At 47.4% G+C, this 26,265-nt stretch overlaps 1 protein-coding gene and 1 long non-coding RNA gene across 11 annotated transcripts in view; one reads left to right on the top strand and one right to left on the bottom strand.

Annotated features, from left to right (window-relative positions):
- LOC135394135 (uncharacterized) overlaps positions 1–23,518 on the bottom strand; it is a 37,871-nt gene extending 14,353 nt beyond the window's left edge. The window contains exon 1 of the long non-coding RNA XR_010422773.1: positions 23,338–23,518. This is a non-coding gene — a long non-coding RNA (uncharacterized LOC135394135). The remainder of the gene's footprint in view (positions 1–23,337) is intronic.
- LOC135394132 (histone-lysine N-methyltransferase SETDB1-like) overlaps positions 1–26,265 on the top strand; it is an 85,864-nt gene that overhangs the window by 46,232 nt on the left and 13,367 nt on the right. For 5 of the 10 annotated variants that reach the window (XM_064624658.1, XM_064624663.1, XM_064624664.1 and 2 more), the window contains 6 exons: positions 23,356–23,594; positions 23,691–23,763; positions 23,829–23,941; positions 24,080–24,126; positions 24,249–24,370; positions 25,046–26,080. In XM_064624658.1, coding sequence (XP_064480728.1) covers positions 23,356–23,594; positions 23,691–23,763; positions 23,829–23,941; positions 24,080–24,126; positions 24,249–24,370; positions 25,046–26,080 — 1,629 coding nt within the window. Of the gene's footprint in view, positions 1–8,820; positions 9,021–9,069; positions 9,244–16,984; positions 17,086–19,203; positions 19,464–19,549; positions 19,615–22,742; positions 23,050–23,355; positions 23,595–23,690; positions 23,764–23,828; positions 23,942–24,079; positions 24,127–24,248; positions 24,371–25,045; positions 26,081–26,265 lie in introns of those variants that run through there. The other 5 variants (XM_064624659.1, XM_064624666.1, XM_064624667.1 and 2 more) reach the window with 5 other exon arrangements.

The following is a 26,265-nucleotide window of genomic DNA, read 5'->3' as shown; positions in this document are numbered from 1 at the left end:
TGAAGTACGCTTGAAATTGGGGCGTAGATGCTACATTTTCGACGTTTTGATGTTCGGTGCGAAGGTAGTGGGACACCCGAAACGGCAGTATTTGCTGAAGTGCGCCTCTAACTTTTCGATATGACACTGCGTGGCGCCACCTCCAGTCTGGACTCCATGTACATCCGTGTAAACGGTGGCGTATCATCTTGTATCCGGCTTCGACTCGATTCAATACGCTTGTGCCGCATTCGTGTAAACGCGGTTCTAGATGGCGCTCGTTTAACCATGGCGAGAAGGGACTTTGATTCACAAGACTAGAAGGAGGCGCAGCTGTACCCTGAAGAAAGAAATATGTAGAATAATTGGACCCTGGAAAACGGCGAGCAACTACAAGACGATAAACACTGGACCTCATGGTGGTTTGCTAGCTTCCATTCTGTGGCGTGAAGCATGTTGATATCACCCGAAGCACAAAATCAATCAGGGTGTACGTGTGCTGTGTGCTTTGTTGTGCTTTCTCCGATTACAACGGCGATCAAGCGACAGGTTAGCACTGAGATGGACTATTGACCCGTGGACAGAATATGCTACAAGGGTCTTTTTACGGTGACGTAGGTCACAGTTCTGTGCCGGAGGCAGGGGCCATTATTTTCCCATTTGTAAATGGCGTGACTGTGTTCTAAATACAGAGAACACACGTTTTCCACCGTCTCTGCACAAAATAATGTACAAAGGCAGCAAAATACGGAAATAAGTTGAACTGCAAGTAATTCCCACGGCAAATCATCGCATGATGGGGTTGTCATGAAGCAGATTGCATGCCATCGAGCAGGTTTTCACTCTGCCTTCAAGTGAATAACAGTCATCACTGTACGAAGCCCACTTTATAGAAGCCATATGCGGAGAGTATTAAAACTGCCGGAGGGGGCTGGGGACTTACGTCCCCCCCCCCCCCCCATTTCTGGCGCAAACGCTTCAGGCCTGCGGGGTATATCAGTGTAAAGACTTGGCTGTCGCCAACCCAAGATGGATGGGGACGCATTGAGAAAGTTCGATATGCTGATAAACAGGAACGGCCTGCTCGTTCCATCCGAATGCTGTTCCCTATTCTGCAGTCTGCACGGGCATCAGGTTTCCAAAGTTTCCGGTGATCCACTGAGGAATGACTGTTGCTCCCAACTGCGGTTACCCTTTCAGTTCTAGGCGTGCGCAGACAATAATGCTCGGAAAACTAGAGGACGAGTACAAAGGAAATTTGGTCATGATTCACGAAACTTTGCTACCACGTTGAGAATAAAAAAATTAGTGATTGAGTTTCAAATTACCAACATCCTGCCCTTTTGTAAAAGGAACAAAATCGGCATTTGCCTAAATCATCACACTCTTGCTGGTGACGGGTGGTGAAAAAAAAAGTGTGAAAGATATAACGATTGCTAACAATCACAAGGATCTCATTCTCGGGGATTCCCGTTCGACTTCACACATTGCTTCGGTGTCACTGTTATCGAAGGTCACCGGCCACGGTTTGTTTGTTTGTTTATTTTGGGATATAAGAGAGATTAGCCAAGCTAGGTGGTTAACCCCGCAGCTGGCGCTGTATACGGCGTTTAGATGTGCCGGTAACATACAACCCATACGTGTGTAGTAACTCCCGTTCTAGGAACAGATTGACACGGGCCGGGCTGCGTAATTCCAAAACACTACCCAGTGCAACGGACCGTGCTCTCTCTACTCTTAGCGGATGATAGGTGATGCTCTGGCAACCTACGTTGGCATGGCGACGCCCTGACGCCATGCTTTCGGAGTGGTTCCAAATATCGTTGGAGGAAAGAATGCAGGGATCTTTCATCAGCGTACCCTTCCACTTCTACGGCCGAGCTTTCTATAAGCTGTGTTAAATTGCAGATGGTGACTGCGTGGTGCTTTCCAAGTGGACTGATTGTGTTAAATCTGGACCTGTGATTCACGATGAAAAGAAGGATACTTCTTCGGTATGGGGCTGAGAGTGGTCAGCCAGTTTTAATGGCTTGGTACTCCTAAGGTAGGATACAAACCATGCATAGACCGTCGACGAAGGCAGCCCTTTCATGTTCATTATTTGAATTGAACTGTGAGAAAAATGTGTCGTGCGTTTGGCAAGCTAGCAGAGCCAGCAGAGCTGAGAAGACTCGTGGTGCTTGTAGTGTGATGATTTCCATCGAACTGAGATGATAGCAACGTTTCGGGAATCGCGAATACATTTCTCAATGATAGAGACGTGAAATGCACATAAGACTCTATCATTCAGGCATACTCCTAGCGTAAATGGAAGGTACATACGTGGGCAGAAAACAGAATCAGAACGCAAAGGGCTGCTCTCTTTAGTTCTGAAAATAATTTCATATCACACAAAGGGTATGTTTCGGTATTGCTCTATAGCGACTAATTGCTGAGTATGTCTAAGGTATAATTATGTGTACGACGCGCCCACTGCTCTCACACTGTTTGTCGCATATTTATAAGTATCGCAAGCTGGAATTCGGTCAGCGAACATGTTCAGTTTCCTACAGAGAGCACCCGATCTGTTTGTGTTTAAACGGAACAAGAAAAAAACCGCAATCAGCTAAGCTTTGCTATTTTCGGTGTTTATATTTTCCTAGGTATTACGAGATAGAGCAAAGATAAGTGACAAAGAGAAGTTATCTTGTTACTTTATTATGTCGTAAGTCAATTCAGTTTTGTGCTACTGTAATTTGGTTTGGCGTTCATTTATACCGTGCTTCGAGAGGTCTCAAAAATTGTAAACACCGAAAACCGGAAGCCGGTTGTTCGTGCTGACGTAACAGCAAAAATATAGCAAATAAAAAGACCATAACAGTTCCCAAGCTCTAAGCCAGAAGCTGTGGGCCATTCTTCGTCATTTTACGCCACCACTACGTGTCTTGATACGATGTCTCAGCTGATATCTGGCATGGTTCACAGTTCAACATATCGCAGGACAGGAAGTCAAGCAATATGAAATTACAAATTACACGAAATTTTACCCACTGGGTGCTCCGCTTTATGTTTCTGATGCCATTGATGTAATCGTACGTACTAAATAAAAACGAAACAAAACAAAACCAGACTCCAAAACTTTCGCTGAGACATCAACTGGAAAAGATATATGCTTTCTTTTTCTCCATCGATATTTGAAACCGGTGGAAATGCAGTAGCGTCTCGGCGTGGCCATGGTAACGCAGGTTGCCAGACGATCAGCTATCGCCCGCTAAAGCTAGACACAGCGCGATCCGTTGTACAGGGTAGTGTTTTGGAATTACGCGGCCGGGCTGCCTAGTGGCCCGCCTGCCTCGCGTTATCTAATCCACGCCGCTCGACTACGGGCCTGGCCTGGGTTCTACCTCACCAGACTTTATTACAACAACTTTATTTTATGATGATGAATGGGGCGTTTCATTGCCAGAGGCGGTACTCTACCCCATTGCTGGTGGTGATGTGGGGAATGAGATAATGAGCCCCTTCATAATAAGAATCCAAGTCAGATTGTGTCCAGAAAGGTAAAAAGACCTTCGAGCGCAGAGTGTTGGTGTGCTGGATAGACGCCAGATGGGCTTGTGATACGCTTTGCTGCAACCAAGAACTGAATATGAATGAAGACAAAAAGACCTCCAACCGCGCGCTTGGCTACCTGGCCTCCGCTAGCTCCAAATGCCCGACGAAGAAGAGAGAGACAGACTTTGTACTTGACTGTTTAAAAATGTGCTGTATGTTTTAAAAGGATGGAGCCCTCATAATCCAACACGGGTGATGACGATGATATTCCACAGTCCGGAAAAAGCTGGAAAGGAGCTCCGATGCAGTTTTTCTCTCTCTCTCTCTCTCTGCGCAGAGGAGAGCGCAAAGCACAGAAGAAACCACGTGCTTCTCAACCATGAAATGTTTATTTGGGAGAGCGACCGATGAGGTGGCTCCACAGACAATAGGGGAGAGAATGAATCTGGGGAGCTGCGCATACAGCTGAAGAGTGGAATGTATGGACGCGTATTCGAATTAACTCGTGGGGTTCGGGGTGCCTGGGAGTCGACTCTTGCTCCTCGCAGCAACTTCGTTACTTCTTACTACTACGGACTTGGTTGAAGCATGCAGGCGCACTACATTGCGATTCGGAGCCGTCATGCGCCCACACAGCCAATCACGGTCGTGTTTAGATTTGTGAGCGGAGTTGAACTGTCCCGAATATAGCTCCGTGCACTTCTCCAGGGGGCAGCTCTAGGCTCGCAACTGGGTATGTGAGCTGGCTGCAATGGCTATAGTTTTATACGCCGTAGCTTCGAGAATTCTAATTCATCTGTTATGCGACTGCTCGAATTCTAACACGGTCCCTCTATACACTAAGAGTATAGAGATTCTAACTTGAAAAGATGCATTAAAGGAGTACAGAGGACCATCCAAAAAAAATTCAGATTAAGGCATCTGATGAAAGTGCGTGTGTCATTATACCGAATAGCGCGAAAGGTTTTGATGTGTGCAATTTGTTTCCCAGAAAAAAACTCTCATAAACATAGCTCTGCGTCTTCACCCTTAACTCGCCACTCCAGCTATAACGAGAATGAGGAGGTATGATGCCACGTCACCGATGACGGCATAAGGAGACTCGTTCTGGTTTGCCGGTCAGTGGGGGTCAGCGCCTTGTCCCTTTGCCGCCGTAAACCTGTTTTGCCAGTTTTCCCGGAGAATTGGGGAGAGAAGGAGCGGCCGAAGCATTACCGAGCAAGGAGAAAGGCTTTATCAGAACCCCGAACAGCCGAGTAGCAGACGACAGCGGAGTAGCAGACAACATTTCTCTAGGCCAATCAGCGAGCGTTCTCCTTATAGCGTCAGCGCGAGGTTCCAGGCAGATCACAGGCTGGTACTGCTCTTCACCACCGTTGCGCACGGTCGCTTTTTGCGGCGTATTTTAAATTCAATTTCTGCGATAATTATGACTCCGTGGTGTAAATTACTTCGCATGGTGAATCTTACTGGCCTACTTAACAGTTTTATAGGAAGAAAATTGGGTGTTAAAAATGACGACAGTGGTCATATGTACGGAGTCCGTGAAACTCAGAAAAAGATAAACGTTGGTCCAGTCGTAATTGTAACATAGGTACGCTACGTTGCACATACTGGTAAACACGCACGTCACGGCGTACAGATCAGTCGCTGCTGTGTCTGCTGCAACAGGCAGCACTTCTGGCATGTGATAAAATATTATTTGCGCCGTTGTCTGTGTACTGCTGTCTCCGAGCCGTGTTACCCATTACGGCGTTCCGAATTCAGCATTGTGTATTTGATGCACGACGATTTTGACATTTATTTTACTTCACAAAATAGTATACTTATGAAGCAAATACAGAAAAGTCGTCTCACAGTTACTAACAATAACAGATGCCGAGAAATTCTTCCATTAAATGGTGTACGCTCGAGAATATAGAAGACAAATGGAGATGCGCTAGCTATATGGGTAACAACGGAGTTATAGATCATAAATAAGTTATTACAATATAAGTGAATATTGTAATATTGAAGTGTTGCTTTCAGTCTACTCTCTTGCTGTTTCTTTTTTTTTCTTTTTTTTGTGTTGTGTGTGTGTGTGTGTGTGAGAGAGAGAGAGAGATTTGAGCAATGGTGTGAATCACAAGCAAGATATCTTGCTCAGACTTGTCGCGCTCCTCCCTGAAAACGCCCACATTCCAGAAAGGATTTCGTCGCTCTTGTGCATGTGTTCCTGAAGATATTGGAAAGCTGCTTTCTTTGCCTACTCCGCTGCAGAGGTCGTTTTTCGATATTGCGCTCTGCATCGGTGCTATAAGGCCGAGAGTAAGGCAATAACAGTGATGTTTGGTGCTGTTTCAGAGGGGGTTTAACGAGAACCGAAGAAGATAGCACAGCCTAGTCTTTTTTCATCGTGTTGGTCTATGACAGGCAAAGGCTCCTACAAGGCCGTATTATTTCTATACTGTATAGATAATTTACGATGCCTTGGTGAAAACGACGAAAAACTGCATTTCTTGCGCTGGTCGTTTTTGGCTTTTCTGCGATGCTGCTACAGGCAAAGTGTGCACTGGAGGTGCCTACAACGATCCCTAAAAAAATACAGCGCAGTCCAGATATTTACAACAAAGTCACGAAGTCTGAAACGCGCCTACCCAAAATTATAGTGTCCTCGCTTGCAACCGCTCATAGCTGTAACACCAGCGTTTCGTACTAGGTGGCGCTCAAAAGAACCCTAGGCCAGAGCCGTTTATTAGGAGAGTTTGGCCTGACGCTCTGCAAGTAGGTCACGCTTTAGCACAGTTCCTCAGTTCCCCCTTTCCCTCAGCCTCTGACGTAACATGATGCGGCCGATGTTTAGCCGCCTCCCGGCACAACAAACTGGATGCAGAGAGCCCACGTGGGTCAGTTCACGTGGGAAGGAAGCAACGACGTAACCCCAACCACAACATCGAGCACGTTGGTTACTCCGCGCCGACCGATGAGTGGAGGAACGCTGCCCACGTCATTTCTCCGCCCATTTTCCTCTCTCCTGCGCAGAAGTTCAACTTGCATAGAGTATTGGGAGGAGCCTGTCTTAAAGCTCGCTATGTGACGTCACACAATGGGCGGCGCCAAGGCCAGTGGCGCCATTTTGGATCAGAGCTTGAAATCTCCCATTCCGCCATTTTGGAGCAGAGGTTCAGCCTTGAAATCCCACCGTACTGCCGCGGCTCGCCTTTCATCCCAGCCAAGTGGGCGGAGCGACGACGGCTTTGACGTCACCGCGGCTTCCCGTCTCCGGGCGGCAAAAGACCACAGAATGGCCAAACACTCCTCATAAACGGACACTGCCGTAGGCAATGCCGTGGCTGAGGACTTGTTATCGGTAGCTGCAGTCGTCTTCAGTAGTTGAGGCTGAAACTGCGATGACTGGAAAAAAGAGTTCGAAGAATCCCAAGGGTTCTCACCGAAAATCGTGCCGTCAACGCTGCCGACAGCTTAGGCGGTAAGCTTCTATCCGCACGATACCTTATTCGTGTTTTCTTGTACGTTTATTACAAGTATCTTATACAGAACTGTATAAGATACTTGAAACTTTATTGTAACTCGATACTTGTACTTTATTCATAACTGTTCTAAATAACTTTATTTAAAATAACGGTAGAACGGAATCGGGGAGAGACTGTAATTTTTTTTTTTTTTTTGAAATTACGGGTGTTATGGGCGAAAAGTCATGAAGCCGAAAAACGGAATATATCGTAAGCTCAAAAAGCTGGAACCCGGAAGAGAGCTTGAAGAATTTGGTGAAGAATGGTGAACCACTCTCTCTCGCTAAACCTGACTGCACGCTGCTCCCCCCCACACTAGTCACTAAATAGGGACCTACCCCTATTTAGTGACTCTACCACACAAGACTTAGCGACAAAGGAGCAACCGACACGGCATCGTATCACCAAAAAGGCTGCTGCTGCGGGGTTGGCCAAGTTGTCTGCAACACATTTTGGTGGCAGGTAGTACCCCTTCGCCCGTCCATCTCTGTGTTTTTCTTTTTGTTTTTTTTTTCTTTTGTCGTTTTCGACAAAAACAACTACGTTGCTGTTCCACGTGTCTAATGCCGCCTATAAACTTTAGGTGATAACGTGGAAAATAGCCGACATAAGATGGACGAAGAACCTCTTTCGCAAGTAGGTCCGCCGCCAGGTCGTAGATAATGAATCTGCAGCCTACTATTCAATTGTTTTACGCGTTGTGCACCACTCGCATAGAGTGTTTCGTTAACAATGTCAAAAGCATGAAAGGGAAGCGCGTCACGAAAAATGTGTGATCAACGACATTTTCTGTAGGGAATATAATGAGTAAACATGCCGAGTCAACATGTTATTCTATTCCTTTACGGCTCGGCTACTGTAGCTCTGCTGGATATAAGGTGGGCGACCCGCAGTGACAACTTTTTAGACGCGATAGGGAAGGGGGGAAAAGGGGCCGTAGCCTTAACATGTGTTGGCAAAATTGTATTATGCTGCAGTTTTCCGGATATTAAAGTGACAGCACACCAAAGTTCAGGTAATTCAGCACAATCTCCCTGCGGTTGGTAGCTATTGACGGAAATATAGCATTAGGCGCTTATGTTCCCGTCCGGCGAACACTGAGTCCCATCTTGTATGTGAATTACTTTTCTCCTTGAAATTTAGAATGAGACGCGTGCTTTAACAGGCAAGTGAAAATTTTACCTTGTCGTTTGATTTATTCTGTGTGACAGATACCGAACGCTCTCGCGATCGGCTTCCCTATTTTGAACGGAGAAGCGATGAAACATCAAACACTTCCCCGTTTCGTTGTTAACATCGCTCTCAATGTCCCAGTCCAGTACCTCCTGTTGTGACTATCCTTCGTTGACACTTTTTAGTGTTGGGATCTACGCTTTCGATTGCCCCACATTGCCACCATGCGTCAACCAACTACCCAGTTGGAAACTGCCTTCACGGGATTGGGCGCTACCGGCACTCCCACACTTTAGTGCACGTGGCTACCCGTCCTGTATTCCCAACTGATAAGGCGAAGCCGCATCTCCTTGGGCGATCTTCGAGGTCGTCCGCATGGGGTAGCTATTATTCAGTGACTCTCAGCTCTGGTGACTCTCAGTGGTGACTCTAGGAGTGAGTAAACGAGTAGAATGCATGAGAGGAGGCGGTGAACTGAAAAAAGAGACACGACGCACTGGAGCTTTGCTCATTGATGTACAGCCGGCGCCACTATGCGGCGGGAGATGACGTGAAATCCCTGTAGCCTCATGGGCGCCAAGTAAACTCCCTCGATCGTTTGCTTTAGCGCCAAGCATTTCTGCCCACCAACCTGGCAATGGAAAACGTTCTGCAGAGGCGCCGATGGTCGTCGAAAGGAAATTTCTGCTGTGCTTATCAATGCCACAATAACGAGTGGGATGCCAGGAATTCGGAACCGCGCGTTACCTTCTACTCTTTTCCTGGGAAGCCGTACGAGAGAGAAAGAAGAGAGCGCTGGATCGCTGCGGTTCGCAGAGCTAAGTGGATGATTCTCTGTTCAAATACAGCTGCTAACTGTCGTATCATGCAGCCCAGATGGCAGTACGTGGGTCCCAAGGAAGAGAACTGTCATCTGCAGCGCGCATTTTGTTGGCTGCCGCAAAAGCGAACGTGAAAATAGTCCCTCGTACGTCCCGACATTATTCCCGGACGCCCACCGCAAGACAGCACGAGACATAGAGAGCGCACGAGAGAGGCATGCCAGGTATGTTGGGACACGCTGACATTCTTTGAGGCTGAGGGACGACAACGGACGGAACACGAAGCAAACGGGACAGGGGCCCTATCCTCGTCAAAGTAGTCGACGTCTACTACTTTAAATCTCTTCTGTCATTGGTGCACAATCGAAAAAGGCGTGAATATTAAAAGTGGTTGACACTTTTTATCAACCAATGGCCCAACGTGTTATATTGGAAAGCGACCCGCCTTATCGGTGTTTTCCTCCTGAGAATCCGAAGGCCACAGCAGTGAGGGCCAGTTCTCACATGGCGACGCCCGACGCGACGTCGTGAACGGACGGCGGATATAGATGTGCATTTCCGGCGTTGAGACAGGATAGACGTCGAGCAACAAAACTGGGATGACGCCGAAATAAATCATGTAAAAATAAAACGTTCAAAAATAAATCTCTGAAATATCAAATTTACAAAATAAACTCTTCAATATAAATCATGAGAAAATCCAAGCTGTCGAAATAAACTCCGAAAAATAAACTTTGAAGAATAAACGCTTCGAAATAAATCTTTTAACATCCATCGTCCCTGATTGGTGGACAGCCGACGTCTCTATGTCCGCCGCGGAAAATAGTACCCTCCTCGCGCTCGGGGCTAGCCAGGGCTATAATTGTGAACGAGGATTTCGGTACACCGGAAGTAGGTTGTCTGTCTGTATGTGATCCGTGACAAGTTTTGCCAACTTAGTAGGGGGGTGGGGGGCTGATATCATTCGCGTGTTCTGTATTCATACGCGCACCGTCGTCATCACTTTTAAGCTGGATATTTCGAAATCCTCAGTTGTTATGTAATTGATAGCAATACAAACATGAGTGTCGCCCATACGGCTATCACTACTATGATACGGAGCATTACCTTCCTAAGCCTAACCATGATTTATTTTAACAGCGTTTATTTTGAGGACGTGTATTTTTAAACGGTTTATTTCAGAATTTCAGAATGGATTTCGAAGGGTGGCATTTTAAGCGTGGATTTTTTAATGTTTTATTTTAAAAGATTTATTTCGGCGTACAGCCACAAAACTTGCCATGCCGAACTTCTCTCATGACGTCGGCGAGAGCTGACGAAAACGATATACCGGCGGCCAATCAGGTGACACAGAAAGGCCACGCCTCCTGATTTTTCGTCTGCTTTTGACGACGGAATGCCACTGTGGTGGGAACATGAAAATCGTGCGCTCTGACGGGACGGCGGAAATGCGCCTTTACTTCCGCCGTCCGTTCACGAAGTCGCGTCGGACGTCGCCAAGTGAGAACTGGCCCTGATCAGCCCGCCCTGCCTTGTTGCTTCGGTCCTTTGGTGTCGGAAACGGAAAACTCTACCGGCGTAAAACTGAATTTCGTGGAAAATGCGCGAAAAAGCACGCTCGTAATTTCCTTTTTTGCTGTTTGCTTGGCATTTATAATTGCGGTATGTGGCCGTGAGATGGCGCTGATGGCAGGCGACAAAACGATAAAACCGCAAAGGATCGAACTGACAGTGTGGCGTGAACCATAAACGTGTTTATGAGAAATCGGTTCGTGCTTTAAATCTTGTGCTCTATTTATGAGCTTTTTTAGATATTTTTCTGTGTGTTCGTGTGCTCGATATGCGAAATGATAAGCCGCATTTCAATATGCTGCTTTTGCTGGTGAGCTGTGGGGGTGGTAACGGTACCGCAAATGAGCGTTGATAGTTTTACTCAACAAACAGTGAACTTTGATCGATGAGTTTTTGTGTGCACACCGCTATGTTGCAAGAACATTGATGTACGACGGCTCTGACGACGCTTCGAAAAGCGCGCCACTCTCACACATACGAGGCGGCGGTCCGCGCAGAGGAACTGTGCCGCGTACCCACATGCGGTTGAGATGTGCGCAACCGCCTGCCGCAAGCGGACGCGAATGCATGCCTCTGCCCGCGACTAGAAAGCATGACAAGATGGCGAACGACAGCGAAGTCAAGCTACTGACTGTAGTGAACGTTTCCTTTCTTACATCTGAGCTTTTGCGAAATCAACACCACAGGCGCAACAAACGCAGGCTTTGTGTTCACTCGCTGTGGCGATAGCGCATTCTTTTCTTGTGAACAGCGTTTAGCTTTCAACTTTCTGACACTATGACAGTCAATATCTTACACTTTACTTACCTGCACTCCCAAATTTTAATCCAGTGTCGCCCCAAAAAGTAATTTTAACGCAACGCTCTATAATGTAGGCAGCAATGGCAATATTATTTTCGTCATAAATTCGCCGGCTGAAAAACGTGAACATCACTGCGACATACCTTCCAGTCAACGACGCCGTCAATGCTCTCCGTGCGGGAGGCCGGAAGAAAACAAGAACCACGCAACTTCCGTTTACTTCCTGATTGGTCGAGCATGTGCGGATGCCGCTAAAAATCGTGCACTGGGCGATCGCCAAGAAGCGGAAAGCGGAGGTGGCTTTTCACGCACAGCGGCAAGAGTTTACCGCGCCGCGTTCCCGCACATATTCTCCGCATGTGGGTACGCGGCCAGAAAGATATGAATTTTTTGTTGTGACGAGCACATACAGACTCTATATAACACTATAAATGGAAATGCACATGCGGACTCATCACGAAACCCGTCGCCGCTTAAAGTAATCGACCCTCTTTAAGCTTTGAAACTAATCTTTTACGTCATGTGTTACGTCAAAATGACGTAGGGTCACGGTCCGAGAGGCTGCGAAGGAAAACTAGGTATAAATTTCCATTGAAACGGGCGGGATCTAAGGGCGGAGTATTTCGTGGCAGCCCCGCCCTACTGCTTGTGAAGTAAAATAATCGAGGTCGATTAGTTTTGGCGAGGATAGGGCCCCAAGTCTCATGACCAGCAAACAGCAGTTTACTGAGGACTTATGAGACTTGTCCTGTTAGTTTCGCGTTCCGTATTATTGTCGTCCTCCCATCTCAAAAAATGTCACCGTTTCCAGCTCGCTTGCAATCTACTTTTATGGTCAACAAGTATTTTGTTTGATTTGATCCATTGTGACTGGGTCTACAGTGCAACTGCAGCGGCATGCTTGCACTGTAACAACTGTGCTTGCAACAGCGCCGCCTTTACAGATGCATGAGGCGGAAGCAAATTTCCTTTCGTGTCCAAGCTAGCATGGAGGTAAGAAACTAAGGAGAGGGCTATGGGCCTGTTGCTCTGGGCCAGGTGGCGCGAGTGAGCAGCAACATCAGCGCCCCAAATCATGCAACACTCCCCAGTTTAGCAGACGACGCGGCACTTTGAAGTACACGGTTTCGAGTTGTTCGCGCTTTTCAAGAAGCACCGCTTTTTCTGTTGATTTCCTACAGGTTTTGTGGCTTCCTTGGCACCGTACCGTTTGACACACCATGCAAAACCCGCTGATGGAACTCCTTACTGTTGGGATCCGCGGCCGTTTGGGCCCGAAATGGCGCTGTGCAAACTTCAGTGCAACAGCCCTATAAGCACGGAGTGGCACGGAGGGTCGTGGGACTCCTCTAGCGGTCTCTTCTGGCAATACCACGCCCACCTAGTTGCCCGGTCACGTGATCCCCACATGTTTCGTTGTTGTGGCGATCTGCGCGGAGGCTTGGAAGTTTAGCAAACCTCATCTTCAGCAATCCTCTTACCTTCAAGGAGTCCTTTTGCACAATACTTTGAAGGCTGTGTGATGTTTCAACATTTGCTGCACAGCAAAAGTTCAGCAAAACAGAAGAAAACCCAAGCAATGTCACGATGACGTGCGTACATCTTCTAGCGATTTAGTGATTCATTTTCTTCCACACAGAGCTTGTCTATTTTGTGTTTCAACGGCAATGATAACTTCCAACGCCAAACATGTTATGAAAGCGTAAGCAAGTTATTCGGCCGGGGCTCGTCTCTCTATTCAGGTAAGATACGCCGCGGGCATGGAGGACGCCATGTTTTATGACGTATGGCAGTGACGTTTATGGGTCACGTGCGTGGGCAACTAACCACAATGCCATGCGCGGGTCACAGCACGCCCGCTTGCATTCGGAGTGGCGCTTAGGGCATCTCCTTAGTTTCTTACCTCCATGCAAGCTAGCAAGAGAAAAATGTAGTACAAGTTGACTAGCAACGTTGACACCGTCCCTAACTGCGTCGTCAGCAACCCGAATGCAGCAGAAAAGATCTTATGCTTAGCTCACCTGGATGGAGACATTCGAGTGCCTGCTGGTTTGCGGCACGCATATTCCGTAAACCCGGATACCAAAAGATTCCCCCCTTTTGAAACGTTGCTGCCACGAAAAAAACTGTGGAATGCCTTGCACCTTTCCGAAGCCGCAAAAGATGACAAAGTCGTCATTGTGCTCGAACATGTAATTGCACAGCACGCGAACAGAAATTACGGACCGAAAAGCAACTGGATGCTACAGACACTGCATATGGCTACAGGGACTGAGTCCAAGTGTTTTCCCGCAAGTGGCGCTGAGCGCAAAAAGCAAGGACCCCACCTGCCAAGCGCGTTTGTTTCCAAGGGTGCAGACGAGCTGATACATTGTAAAACGACGAAGACCCTGAGACAAGGAGGAAAAAAAAGTTGTGTGTGTTTCTTTTTGCTCCTTGTCTCAGGTTTTTCGTCGTTTTACGTTGTACTTGTTGTATTTAAAGAGATTGAAACACTTATTTTACTGAAAAACAAGCTTTCGGACGGAGTCCGTCCTTCATCAGGTGCGATACATTGAACACTTGAGAGATATTTATACTAATGTACATCAGAGAAAGGGGACAAAGAAGGTGGTGAGGAGGAAATATAAATTCTTATTAGAGAGGACTGAGGGCGCGAAAAAGAAAATACAAAAGAAAGCGATGTACAGTAGGAGCGTTACCGGAGACAAAAACCGTTGAGAGATCTCAGGTGAGCGAACATGGTAAAGAAGACCGCTGGAAGAAATATTACACTGCTGGGGTTTGAGAAAAAATAAACAATGGCAGCACTCGTGTTTAGCCTGCATTCTAACGTACAGAAGCTGAGAAAAGACTATCGGTTTTGCAAAAGGCCGTACATTCTTGAAATGGGTAAAAAAAGGGGGGAAAGAAAAAGTAATAAGCAAAGAAAAATAAAATCTGGAGAAATTGTGACATGTCTTACATTGTGACGGTTCTTTCCATAGGAGGCAACGAACAAGTGCTCATTCATGGAACCCTGCCCCCCCCCCCTTCCGATTTGTTTAGGTTTCAGTCTGTCTACCAACGTGTTTGAGGGGGGGGGGACAGCGTTACAAACGGGGAAAGGAGAAACGTAGAGGGACGCGTATTTATCTTGACCTACATACACTGCGCATTGAACGATTTTCTGCGATCATATTTTCCGAAATTCGGGGGGAACCTCAGCTTTGGGAAGCTGCACCTTCTGGCCCACCCGAATATACCTTTTTAGAGAAGCAATCGCCATCTATGGCAGGCAGGGGCTCATGGGAACTTCGAGCGCCTTGGAGCATTTCAGACGGTCAGAGGCGGAGGTAGAGGAAGAACAATAACGTTCCCAGTGTGCGCAGCAGCAGTGTCAACCGGGGTAAACCATAATCGAAGCAGACGACAGGGAAGTGTCCCTCAAACTCCCATGCTGCTTTGCGCTGCGCGCTTGGTGTCGCGCGCATCTTTTTGAAATTGTCTTCTTCGATTCTGTAGAAATTTGTCGTCCGTAAAGTAAACTCAGCTGGCGTCCGAGACGTTGGTCGTTCTGTTTTGTCTGCAGTCGCGAGGGTCTTTTCTTTCTTCTTTTATTACTTGTGGATTGGTCTGGGGGTGGGTACCTAGCATGGAATCGGGGATTCGAACAGTGTATTTCAGGGACGTTCTCTCCTACACTCCCTTAAAACGGACTCTAAAATGCCAAAATTTATCTTTACGGTGTGTAAGATCCCACCACCATGACAGTAGCGCAAAAGGGAAAAGGAGCTGGGTTAATCCGTTGTGTCCTTGGTAATTAAAATGCGAAGAAAAGTTCAAACTCGGAGGTTCCTCTTTCCTTCCTATGAATCGGCGAAAAACTTCAAGGGTATACGTCACCTCCTGCGCACCCAATTGTCGAAGGAAATATATTGCTGGGAACGTCCCCTTTCCCGCATTTCTTTGCCCTATTTAGTAAACGCCGTACGAGGGGAGCTCCGACTTGGCTGCGACGCGTAGGGATACACCTCAACGAGACGCATATTCTGTTAGTAGCGGTAGCGGGTAGCGGCTTCTAGCCTAACTGCGAGCGGGCCAGTACAGTTCAGACTGCAGATGCGTGCGCACAAGGAGCTGGAGCACAGTTGGGACTGTTATAATAGCGCAGTTGTGCGATTGTGAAATCGATCTCTTGCGCTATATCATCTACATCGCTGTTCCTGACAAAAATACGATTTCAAGTGGAACAATTCTCGTTACAAATCCATACGTGATCTTCGTTGGCAGATGCGATAGTTTGTCATTCTGACGTCATTTGGACGTGAAACACCCCGGTTCACACACCTCGCAGTCGGCGCGCAACACGAAATAGCGCGTAATTGTGTTTGTTCGTGTCTTCACACCAACCTCTTTAGTATCCCTTTATTAATGCTAGACCCTTTTTATTCGTCCGTGTACAATGGGGAGTAGTTAGTAGTCCAATACGAGGAGGAGGTTTTCACCCTCGTTTCCGTCTCCCAAATTCACTACCAGAGTTACGCGGGTAGAGTGGGGAGTTGACTCCCCCGTCTGGATGCGGCACTGTCCGTGTACAGATAATGCGCACACACCGTGTAGCCTTTGAGACGAAAACGGATGGGTTGTACTTCACCCAGTGGAACACTCCGGAAGTACGGTGACGCAGTTCCGTTCCATGCCGACGATCAATAAGTACACAGGACATGTCGTAGGGACAGGACCAGATGTTTTACCTGGGTCCCTTCCGGGGGGGGGGGGGGTCATTATTACAGTTACGTCGTAACAGTTTAATGTATCATTACCGCCATGTGCCTAAAGCTGAAATACCACCAGGTAAAAAAGTTACGGGGGTGTTGCCAAACATTAGGGGGGTGTACGGGGGTCTGGATAAATAAGAGGATATAGGACTTTGAACAAATATGGCGGACGCTCTCTCTGCGCCTAGATAAAGCCTGCTTATTCGTCGACGTGACGTAATCAGCACGTGAGTCAGCAAATACGGACCGTGTTTTCAACGGCGGCAGCCAATCACGAACGTGCTTTCAGCGGTCGTGACTAATGGAGAAGAACTACTGTCGTCTGCGAGTTGTGATTGAACGTCCCCGCATACTAAATGGGAAAACTTGGAAATAAAGCGCTAGAAAGGTCTCATTGTTTCTCAAAACTGGTTTTCTGGAAAGCGTTTTGCACTTTTTGTCGAAATATTTAGGTCTGCAGGTTCCAGGTGAGCTGCAGTCATTTGCGGGTTCTTGAATTCGCAGGACGATGAATCACAGTGGCAGACCTACACTGACTTAATGTCCACGTAACGAAGGAGGGAGAGGAGGCAATGAGCAGGCCTTCTGTTTCTAGGTGGCGTTGATCTAGCCACCCGTTACTCTCACTAGTTACCGGTTTTATTTTCTTCCGCGTCGAAGTCAACAGGATATGGCACAGAAAACCCGTGCAATAACGAGACGTTAACGCGTGTCCAACATCCAGTATCGCGCGTAGCGCCGAGCACTATTTACTGCCGTGCTCAGTGGGGCCAGATCGGTTGTATCAGTGCGCCCTATTACGTCATTGCGCCGCGGGAGAGGAGGCGCCATCAGTTGAGCTGCTAGCGGTGCGCCGAAGGCCACGTGGTAGCGAATGAGCTTCGAAAGCAGCATTCCAAGCGTCTGCTGAAAAGCTCGGGAACGTCACTGCCGGTGAGTCACTACGCGATCGTTTGTGGGAAAGGGATTTTTGTACTTCGAAATGTTTTGGGCGATTTGGTGTCCAAAGCAACTCGTTTGCTTGTGTTTTGTTTGCGAATCAGCAATCGAGAGTAACTTCAGTAAATTACTTTTGTGTTGCCCACGTCATGTAGTACTCAGTGAAAGTGTACAAGCGCTTATTGCGACTAGAGGGCATGTACGAATGTTGTGTATCTCTCGAGAAGGGGAAGAAGACGTCCTATATATATTGGAACACAAGTACCAGTGCCATAGTACCAGCTTTCTGCGCTGTTGGTGTAATCTGCAGTCACTATATAAGTTAATACCTATATGAGTGTAAGCTATAGTTATATTAGTATACTATAAGTTATACTTATGTATACCTAAGTTACATAAGTTCTACCTATATTACTTATGCATACTTAAGTTACATAATTTAGCTATACTTATGTATACTGCAGTGTAAACTAACTATTGGTCGTTTGCGGCAAAAACACGCTGAAGAAGAAAGGATAGGTAACTCCTTGTCCTTGTTTTTCGTTAGCTTCTTCCGTAACATGCGTAACTTCTACTACTTTGATAGAGGCGCAACACCTACTTGATTCCGAGGAAGGTAAACTGAAAAAAAAAAAAGGAAAGAAACACAGAGAACGATCCGGATATCACAAGGAGATTGAAATGGCGAAATTGGCAGTCGTTCGTTATCTGCACAAGCAGATGGACGTTACCCCATATCGAATCGACACCAGCTCAGTTGCACACTTCTATTTAAAGTAGTAAAGTATTTTACATGATGTGTTCATCTCCCGGCTTTAGGAGTATATTTTCATACTTCTATTTTGTTCATCGATTATACTCTGTTCCATGGATCCGGCGCCGGTGAAACAGCAGTTTTGTGGCAGAAAGCCGAGAGGGACAGCGACATCCTTCCAACGAATAAGTATTTGACGTGCACAGATGCTTTTTTATATATATACGTCGGCTACTTGGAGCGAATAGTTGATAACTTCCGGTGTCTGATGACGTGTATAGCTAACAGTTAGCTACAGATAGCAGACTAGGCACGTGAATGTGTGTGACCTACGCTAGGGACTGGCGCAGGTTTTTCACCTCGGGGCAAGGGGTGTTCGAGTTCTGCAAAGGGGTAGGGCACCCCTATCTACTGGCCTTTCCGGCGCTGCTGGGAAAATCCCTGCCCTACAGAATAACGAATACTCTTATTGATAGTGCTACCATTTGAGTTATTGGGTAGTGATTTACAAGGAATTATGGGTTATGTATTGGAACACGAACTAACTTTAACTTAGTCAATTGCTTTGCAACGCGTGTGGAAACAAATCTGGTCGCACATATTTAATACAGTATAACGCAACAGAATATAAATTTCACCAGGACTAAGCGCATCAAAAGTCAATGAATCAATCATACGTTCTGAAGTTTCCATTAACTCTACACGCTACTTGGAACCACCCCGCACGAAATTCATTTAATGGAAATGGCAGCCCGGTAAGGGCTCCCGATTTGGCCCACTGATACCAAGACGGCATGTAACATGTTAGAATACAAGTAAGTATTAGCTGGGGAACAACACGCGCAATTTGTCCGCTGTGCAGCTACGGCGCAACCAGCTTCCGGGGAGGCTGGTAAACGAGCGCGAGCAGGTTGCATTCGCGCGTGATCGTTTAGTCGCGCCCGGAGTGGCTAGCCATCTTGTCGAGCCCGCGGGGAGGACTCGAACCGATTTTCAGTTTACGACAACACTGACATTTCCAACACGATAGATCACTCCGAAAACTTATACAAGTTAGGCTTCACTGTGAAAAACTAAGAGAACAGGAAGGAATGTAACCGGGGCGCGATTTAGCTCAATCGCCTTCGCAGGGGTTGGACGGTTGGACCACCGTGGGTTGGACTACAGCGCCTGTGACGCAGTTGGTCCGGTAAACACTGCTCGAGACGAATTTATCCAGTATTTCGTGACCGGAAGGGTTGTTAACATTCGACCGGTGAGCATGGCTGCTGGTATCTCTCGCGCGGGAACCGGTTTTGAAGGCGGTCGTTGCTGGCACTATTTTTAGCAACGCCTATCCGTTACCGTTGGCATTGTTGGTGAATTCGGCGAACTTCACGGTATCTTACATCAGTGCGCTTTAATCCAGTGTTAACGTAGTTATGAGGACGAGATAAGGGAAGTGCGCGCCGCTTCTGTCTCGCCGAGCGGAGGTATCACTCCGCGTGTCCTTTTATCATCTGTTTTTCACTGCCGGCTCAATAATACGGCTCTGCCCGTGACCGCAAGAGAATGTAGTCCGTTTGGCGGGACTTTTCTCTTCGAATCTTGTTGCTGGCGGCGGTGGCTTTTCTCTTAGGTGAGTTGGTCGTTTTTTTTTTTTTTATAGGGAAGTGCATTGCCCGGATGACGTATTGGATCTCTGAAGCGAGGCAGCGCGGTAGCCTTGACGGTTTAAACATGGCGCGCTGCTTCCTCAATCTGGTTTCTCTCTCCGCCCCCGACTACGCGTATGTATAGTCGGTAGGGGTTTATTTTCGTCGTGTTAGTGATTTAGTCGTTTTGCCTTCTTCCACGATAGTTCCAATGCTTTTACTGACACGCGGGAAACTATTTTTTTGTCCCATTTGTGACGTCGCGGTCTTGATGGCCCGAAAAATACTTCGTAAGGGGTACTGTGGGAACTTTAAGTGGAGGCGGAGGAGGATTCCAACCTCGTTTTCCGTCTTCCGAATGCACTGCCGAAGGTACGGTTTCGGGGGGGGGGGGGGCCTACGCCATTTGCTGTAGGGTATTTTTGACACAGAGCCCTACATCTCTTTATCCCGAGCAGCATAGCCTGCGTGTCCCGTTACGGGAAGTGACGTTGGAATTTAATATAGCGATGGGTGGCTAGATCGAGAATACATATTCCTTATTGATCTTACGAGCAGTAGTTCTCACTGCTGGACTGTATGCAGTGCGTTCGAATGCTTCCTGCTTTGTCGAATGGGGAATCTCGGCTGATAACGGCATTGGGAAAAACCCTCAATGACGATTTCCTCAATCTATACCCACTTTTTTTTTTTTTTTCTATCAAACTCCCCAGACAGATATGCTGGGCTGCACTTCCGCGCTACGTTACTCCACGTGTATCGCTACTTACATAGTTTAGACACTCAGTTCATTCACGAGATCTGACAATGTGGCTCAACCCTCCAAGTTGTACCATCGGTAGTGCATTTGCGAAAGGGAAATCAAATCTTCCTCCCCATACAAAGTTCCCACAGATCACCTCTCAAAATAGTTTTTATAGCGAAAGCTCTCAGTGGCACTCTCTGCAGCAAGCTTGTGTTCGTAGTTCGGCAGGGCGATGAAGCATAAAAGGTGGCGCTGCGGGCTGAATCGTGTGACTACCAAACGGTATATGAAAGGTTTCTTGACAGGGAGACGGAGGCATGGGGTGCCATGAATAGGTAAACCTCGCACAATCCGAAGCCACTCGGCCAGTAGCGCGAGCACAGACGTCGCCTGGATTGTGAGCGAAAGTAGTGCAGTATGGAAGATGCGGCGACAGGAAAATTTAGTTGCAGTTGGCGATCAAGATGCATACTAGCTGGGAAACGTCCGAGTCGTCAAGACCCAGCTGCACGAGCACGTGAATTACATATGCGATGCAACAGAGCAGCGATGGAAGCGGGAAGAAGAACGTCGAGTCCACATAGAGGCTCAACCAGCGCCCCCAAGAAGCCAGTGTATTCGCGGCAGCAAATGCGGAACTCGCGAGAAAGTTCGCCAGCAACCAATTTAGGTATTCGTGCGACGTCTGCGATAGGCTTTGGTTCTGACGTGACATTGCGCGCACTGCGCGAAGCTCTGTTTGCTTTGCGCGTGCGCAGAAGCACCAAATTATTCCTTACGTACGCAAAGGCGATAGCGTACGATGCACCAAAACTCAATCGTTGATAACGTCACCGTGAAGTTATCGTATATGCCGGAACAGCGTGTGTGATTTGGAAGTAATCGATCTGAGGCTTAAACAAGACTTTTGACACAAAGAGACTTGTGCAGTGTCGTAACGTTTGGTCACGTGACTCAAGGAAACATAGTCACAGTAGGAGGGCATGCCGCTAGTTGTTGCGGTGTGCGTGCAATAGACCTCCCCGTGTTATGTAAACATTGCAGCGACTGAAGCGTCACAGTGGTTGGCGTCGGTCGCACGTAGAACTATTCGCGTGTGCTGGCGTATATAATCACGTGCAGAGTCGGTGCCGGCTGTGCGGGGCCTGTTTCACACCAGCAGTAATGAAAAGCTAAGATTTTCGCAGTGGGAGATCTTAGCAGTACGGGAAATGGCAGCAGGAGAGAAAGGTGCGAAATCCTCGGTATAGCTTGCAGGGTTGACGGATTTTTCTTAAAAGTGGGCCTTTTTCTCATCACATGACGAAAAGGCACATAACATATTATTCTTTCATTTGCGTGCGATTAAGTGCATACTTGTTATTTAAAAAAAAGTAATCCCTGGTTGAGGGCTTCGTGCGCGGGGCCTAAGGCGGTCGCTTTACTCGCCTACCCCTATCGCCGGCCCTGATCACGTGTGTTTGTTTTTGCCCACCAGTAGGTAGATCACGTCACAATGACGTAGTTCTCGGGGAACTCTATTGCGAGGGGATACTGTAAAAACACACGCTGCTGCCTCATTCGGCCCGCAGTATAACGCCTGTGACGTATGCTCAAGTTTTTCCCCCGAGTCACGTGGCTCAACGGCTGCGCGTGACGTCATGTGTACCAGCCTCATTGAACTATGGCAGTCGTACGTCGGAAAGGCCAGGCAGCGACGGGACTCGAACCGGCAGTCGAGAGATGCGTGGTTGAATTGCCGGCCGCTGTCTGGCTTTTTCGACGACTGCCATATTTCAGTTATTCAGAATCTTATCTTTTGGTTCGGCGCGGCAGATAGGATACTTCGGAAGCCACGTTATCAATGGACTATACTAGCGCTCTCTAATGTTCGGTGATTTTCTGGCTGAGTAACGCCGACTAAGTGGTCGTGTAATTCGCGTCAGTATATAATAACTTAATTTGAGTTGGGCTGAACATCCTTTCGCCAGTTGCGGTTCCGTTTGGAGGAATGTGCCCAGGGGTAGATAAAGGGGGGGGGGTACTATTACGGGTAGCTAGGGGAAGAAAAGTAGCACAAGCACTTTGACTGCACGTAGAACATGTGTTTATAAGTCTCAAACGTCACCACACCAATACTGGACAGCTGTTTCGGCCTTATTGGACCATCGTCAGCAGTGCGCAGGTGGGCGACGTTCGAGCGAGTGGCGTATTATAGAGCGATTGTAGAACGAAATGATCAGACTGAAAAGTTAGTGTGCAGGGTGAGTCAGTCGAGACGCAAGAACGTTGGTGAAGATTATGTCCGACACACACTGTTCGCCATTAGTAGAAATATGGAGACGACGAAAGGAGGAAAGGGAGAGAGCCGTTTTTGCCATTCCTTTCCCCCTCCGAGCCCTCTGATCGGGTAGTTACGCCAGGCGCCGGCGTCAATGTCCCTGAACTTTTATCATCTGCGCAGGCGCACTGGGTGAACTTTCTCGAGCTGAGGCGGACTGGAGGGAATTGCACGCGTCCAGCTCTGGTTACTGAAATCTAAACTGTCCATACGTGTTATTTCAATTAACCTGTTGTGAGGCAACGAAGTTTACGATCAGCAGGCGCCTTCAACAATGGAATTGGAGCGTGATAAACGGAATGTAAAAGTAGGCTTCGCTAGTAGGGAGTCACGTGACGTGGCGGTGAAAACTGAAGCAACTCCGGCGATATCGCTTGTAGCTGACGCGGTTCTGATAAGTTCGCGATAAATGTGGCGCTTGTAGCGCCAACGGCTGGGTCGCCTAGCAACCAGTGTCACCACTTTAGCAGCTAAACTGCGTGATTGGGGACAAATCTGGTAACAGGTAATTGTGCTATGGTAATAATCGGGGTAACTCGGGGCTTTATAACCCATATTATTATATTATATAACTATATTATCCATAATATAATATATATGTATATAATCCATATTATTACAACCCATAACCTGGGTGCGCCAAACTGGATGCCATAAGCTATGTAAACTATTGTGTTATTTTGCATCTCTAAAATGCAAAGGCAATTGCTGTGTTACTGAGTTGCTCTTCTACAGTTTGGCGTTCTGTCTTGCCAGAAGTTTTGGTGAGAATTGTAGTGCATTTTTTTCTTACCTGCTTTATTCGTTGTAGCTTGAAGAAAGCCAAGGCCGAGATGACGTTCGTCAACTCCACTGAAGGTGTTGAGAAGGAGGCTGAGGGACCCCCAGAAGCCAAGCGGCTCAAGATGGATTTAGATGATGTGTTGAGCAGTGACTGTGACATGTTCAAGGTTGTGGATGAGGTCATCAAGAACATGGACCTGGAAAAGATGTGGCAGCAGAAACTGCAGAAGTTCGCAGAGCGTCTGGGTTACATCAACGAACTGGAGAGTAGGCATCTGACTTTGGATTTGTTCTGTGTGACGTTACATTTGGTCATTTTCCGCACCAGCGCTGACATTTTGACATGCGCGTTATTACTTTTAGAGCAGTTCATCGAGATCGACATAACGTTTGACAAAATGGAACGGGACCTGGCAAAACTAAAGGCAAAGAGGAGGTATGACATCTCGGATACCTCTGGGAAAGAGACGTTAGACAAATCTGTGCTGTTTTACATTGCAGTAGAAGGCAAGCGGAGGCTCTGAACTTGCCGGAGATCCATTTCATGGATGTGTTTGTCCGAGAGGGCTCACGTTTGATGAACACTGTGCATACCAGCACATTCCAGTCAAATGGTGTGTGGATATTTAATGGTCTCTACATATTTTCTGATAAGTTTTACCGTGTCCAATACGAGATATGGATCCAGCTGCAGTTTCTGGACATTCTTTGACAGTACATGGACCAATAGAGGTGAACTTTTGATTTTGCAGATGCTTACAGAAAGCTCGATGCTATGCAGCAGGTACAGCGGACAGCGGTAAGCACAGAATCATATTCAACTTACACTTGCAAATGGTATACCTGAGAGAGAGATAATGTTCATTACGCTGCACACATATTGCCAAGGGGTGTTCTCAACTGCAATTTCTGTAATTCTAGCAAAAGAAAGCCCCAGTGCAATCTGGACAAGCCAAGAGCACACAGCCAGATGAGATAGTCCCTGTGGGAAAGTTCACACACAAGGTTCCCAACCTGCCACCTGAGGGTCCTGTCGTACGGAAGTGAGTTCAGTTTACACTAACGGGGCTATGAAAGGATTCTCTCACTTTTGGAGGAATCATGTTGAAGATGCAGAGTTTTGTCTCCCGAACATGCCAAGCAAAACCCCATGCCGATCTCGTGTTCGGAAGTTGTCACTGTACTCCTGATGTTTAGGGCTGATCATTGCCATTTGTCTGAACTCATTCTATATCCATAGAGCCGAAGACAGGGAAGAGGTGTGGCGATAATGTTTTAGTCCTTCAGTTAATATTTTTGTCTTTAGAAACGACTAAAACTATCTTTTTTTTGTGCCTGAATATCCAGTGTCCAGTCGTCGCACACAAAAATATGGCACTGCGAGAGATCCTCCATCGCTCTGCCGCAACCCTTACAAAAATAAAATGAATTCTAGTAGAAAAAATGACACGCGCCCCTCTTTGTGATGTGTTACTGTTCCCATGGCAACCGTCCAGGAAAATTCTCCATTTAGTTTCACGTTGTGTCTACCGGTCATTCGAAAACTTGGGCCTATGTTCCGTAAATACTTTTACAAAAACAGTGTGTAACGGAGACAAGTGCGACTTTTTGTGTCTTGAATACATGAGCTCTACAACATTAGAAACAGTTCATAAACACATGGCTTCTCAACCCCCTCTAAGGCTATACAGTAATCAAAGTGCTTCAAATTCTTGCAGGGAGCTGGATGTATCGTCTAAGGTGTACGCCACCCGTAGCTTCCCATTGGGTGTCTTCTACAAGGCGCGTATTGCCCAGGTCATACCGCCCTCGAGCCCAGACAGGGAGACCTTGTACAAGGTGAAGTTTGATAGCCGCAAGTCTTTGGCCGGCAACAGCTTCTCAGCACGGCAGATGTCTTATGTGGATCCCCCGTCTGTGATTCTCCCGGTGGGGTCCCGAATCGTAGCCACTTACTCGGATGAGTCATGGTCCCCACGACAGTCGCTGTACGCAGGCATCATTGCAGAGCCTCCCAAACCGCTCAACCGGTACCGGTACCTGATATTCTTTGATGATGGCTACGCCCAGTACGTTGCGTTTGACAAGGTCTATTTGATGTGTGGAACATCGAAAGGCGGAGTATGGGAAGACATGCATGAGGATGTGCAGGACTTTGTCCGTGGTTATCTGGAGCAGTATCCGGAACGCCCAATGCTTCGGATGCAGAAGGGACAGACTGTGAAGACAGAATGGAAGGGGAGGTGGTGGGCAGCACGGGTGATTGCCGTTGACGCGAGTCTCGTTAAGATGGCGTTTGAAGCAGACGAGAGGACAGAATGGATCTATCGTGGGTCGACACGTTTTGCGCCGCTCTTTGCCGCGTTGCACCATGCTGCACCATCGCAAGGCGGGAGAGTAAGGCGGCACAATTTGATGCCGGCAATGCATCGGCAACATCGACCAGTTGTAGAGTACACAAGGTCGATTGACGATCGAAAAGATGAAGGCAAGAAGAATGGGCAGAAGAACTTTGCAAGAAAGTCCACGACGCAAGAGAGAAAAGATGGAGAGGTGGGTTCCACGGTGGTGGGGACACCGCTTTCTCAAGCTGGGACGAGGGAGATACTGAAGCTGCCCAACTATAACGAGGCTGACGAGAAGACTTTCGTGGCTCACAATTGCTCGTCGAAGTGCATCACGGTCGATGATGATCCAGATAAGCATCTTGGAATTAACCTCCTGGTAATACCGTGCAAGTACGGCTGGCGGAGGTGAGAACCGTTCTGTACTGTTTGGCAGCTTGGGTGGTAAATTGTTGTACAAAGTGCCACTCCAGACTAAAACAAAGTATTAATTTTGTTTCGTATTATAAATAAGCCTCTCTCAAGTCTCAGTGTGCAAAATATAAATAGAAATGCAGTAACGGAGAGTAGGTGACATCATCATGTGCTCTAGC

The sequence above is a fragment of the Ornithodoros turicata genome, chromosome 5, assembly GCF_037126465.1.
Source record: "Ornithodoros turicata isolate Travis chromosome 5, ASM3712646v1, whole genome shotgun sequence".
Taxonomy (NCBI): Eukaryota; Metazoa; Arthropoda; class Arachnida; order Ixodida; family Argasidae; genus Ornithodoros; species Ornithodoros turicata.
The sequence above is the reverse complement of the archived record's forward strand: the minus strand, read 5'-3'. Positions and strand labels throughout refer to the sequence as shown.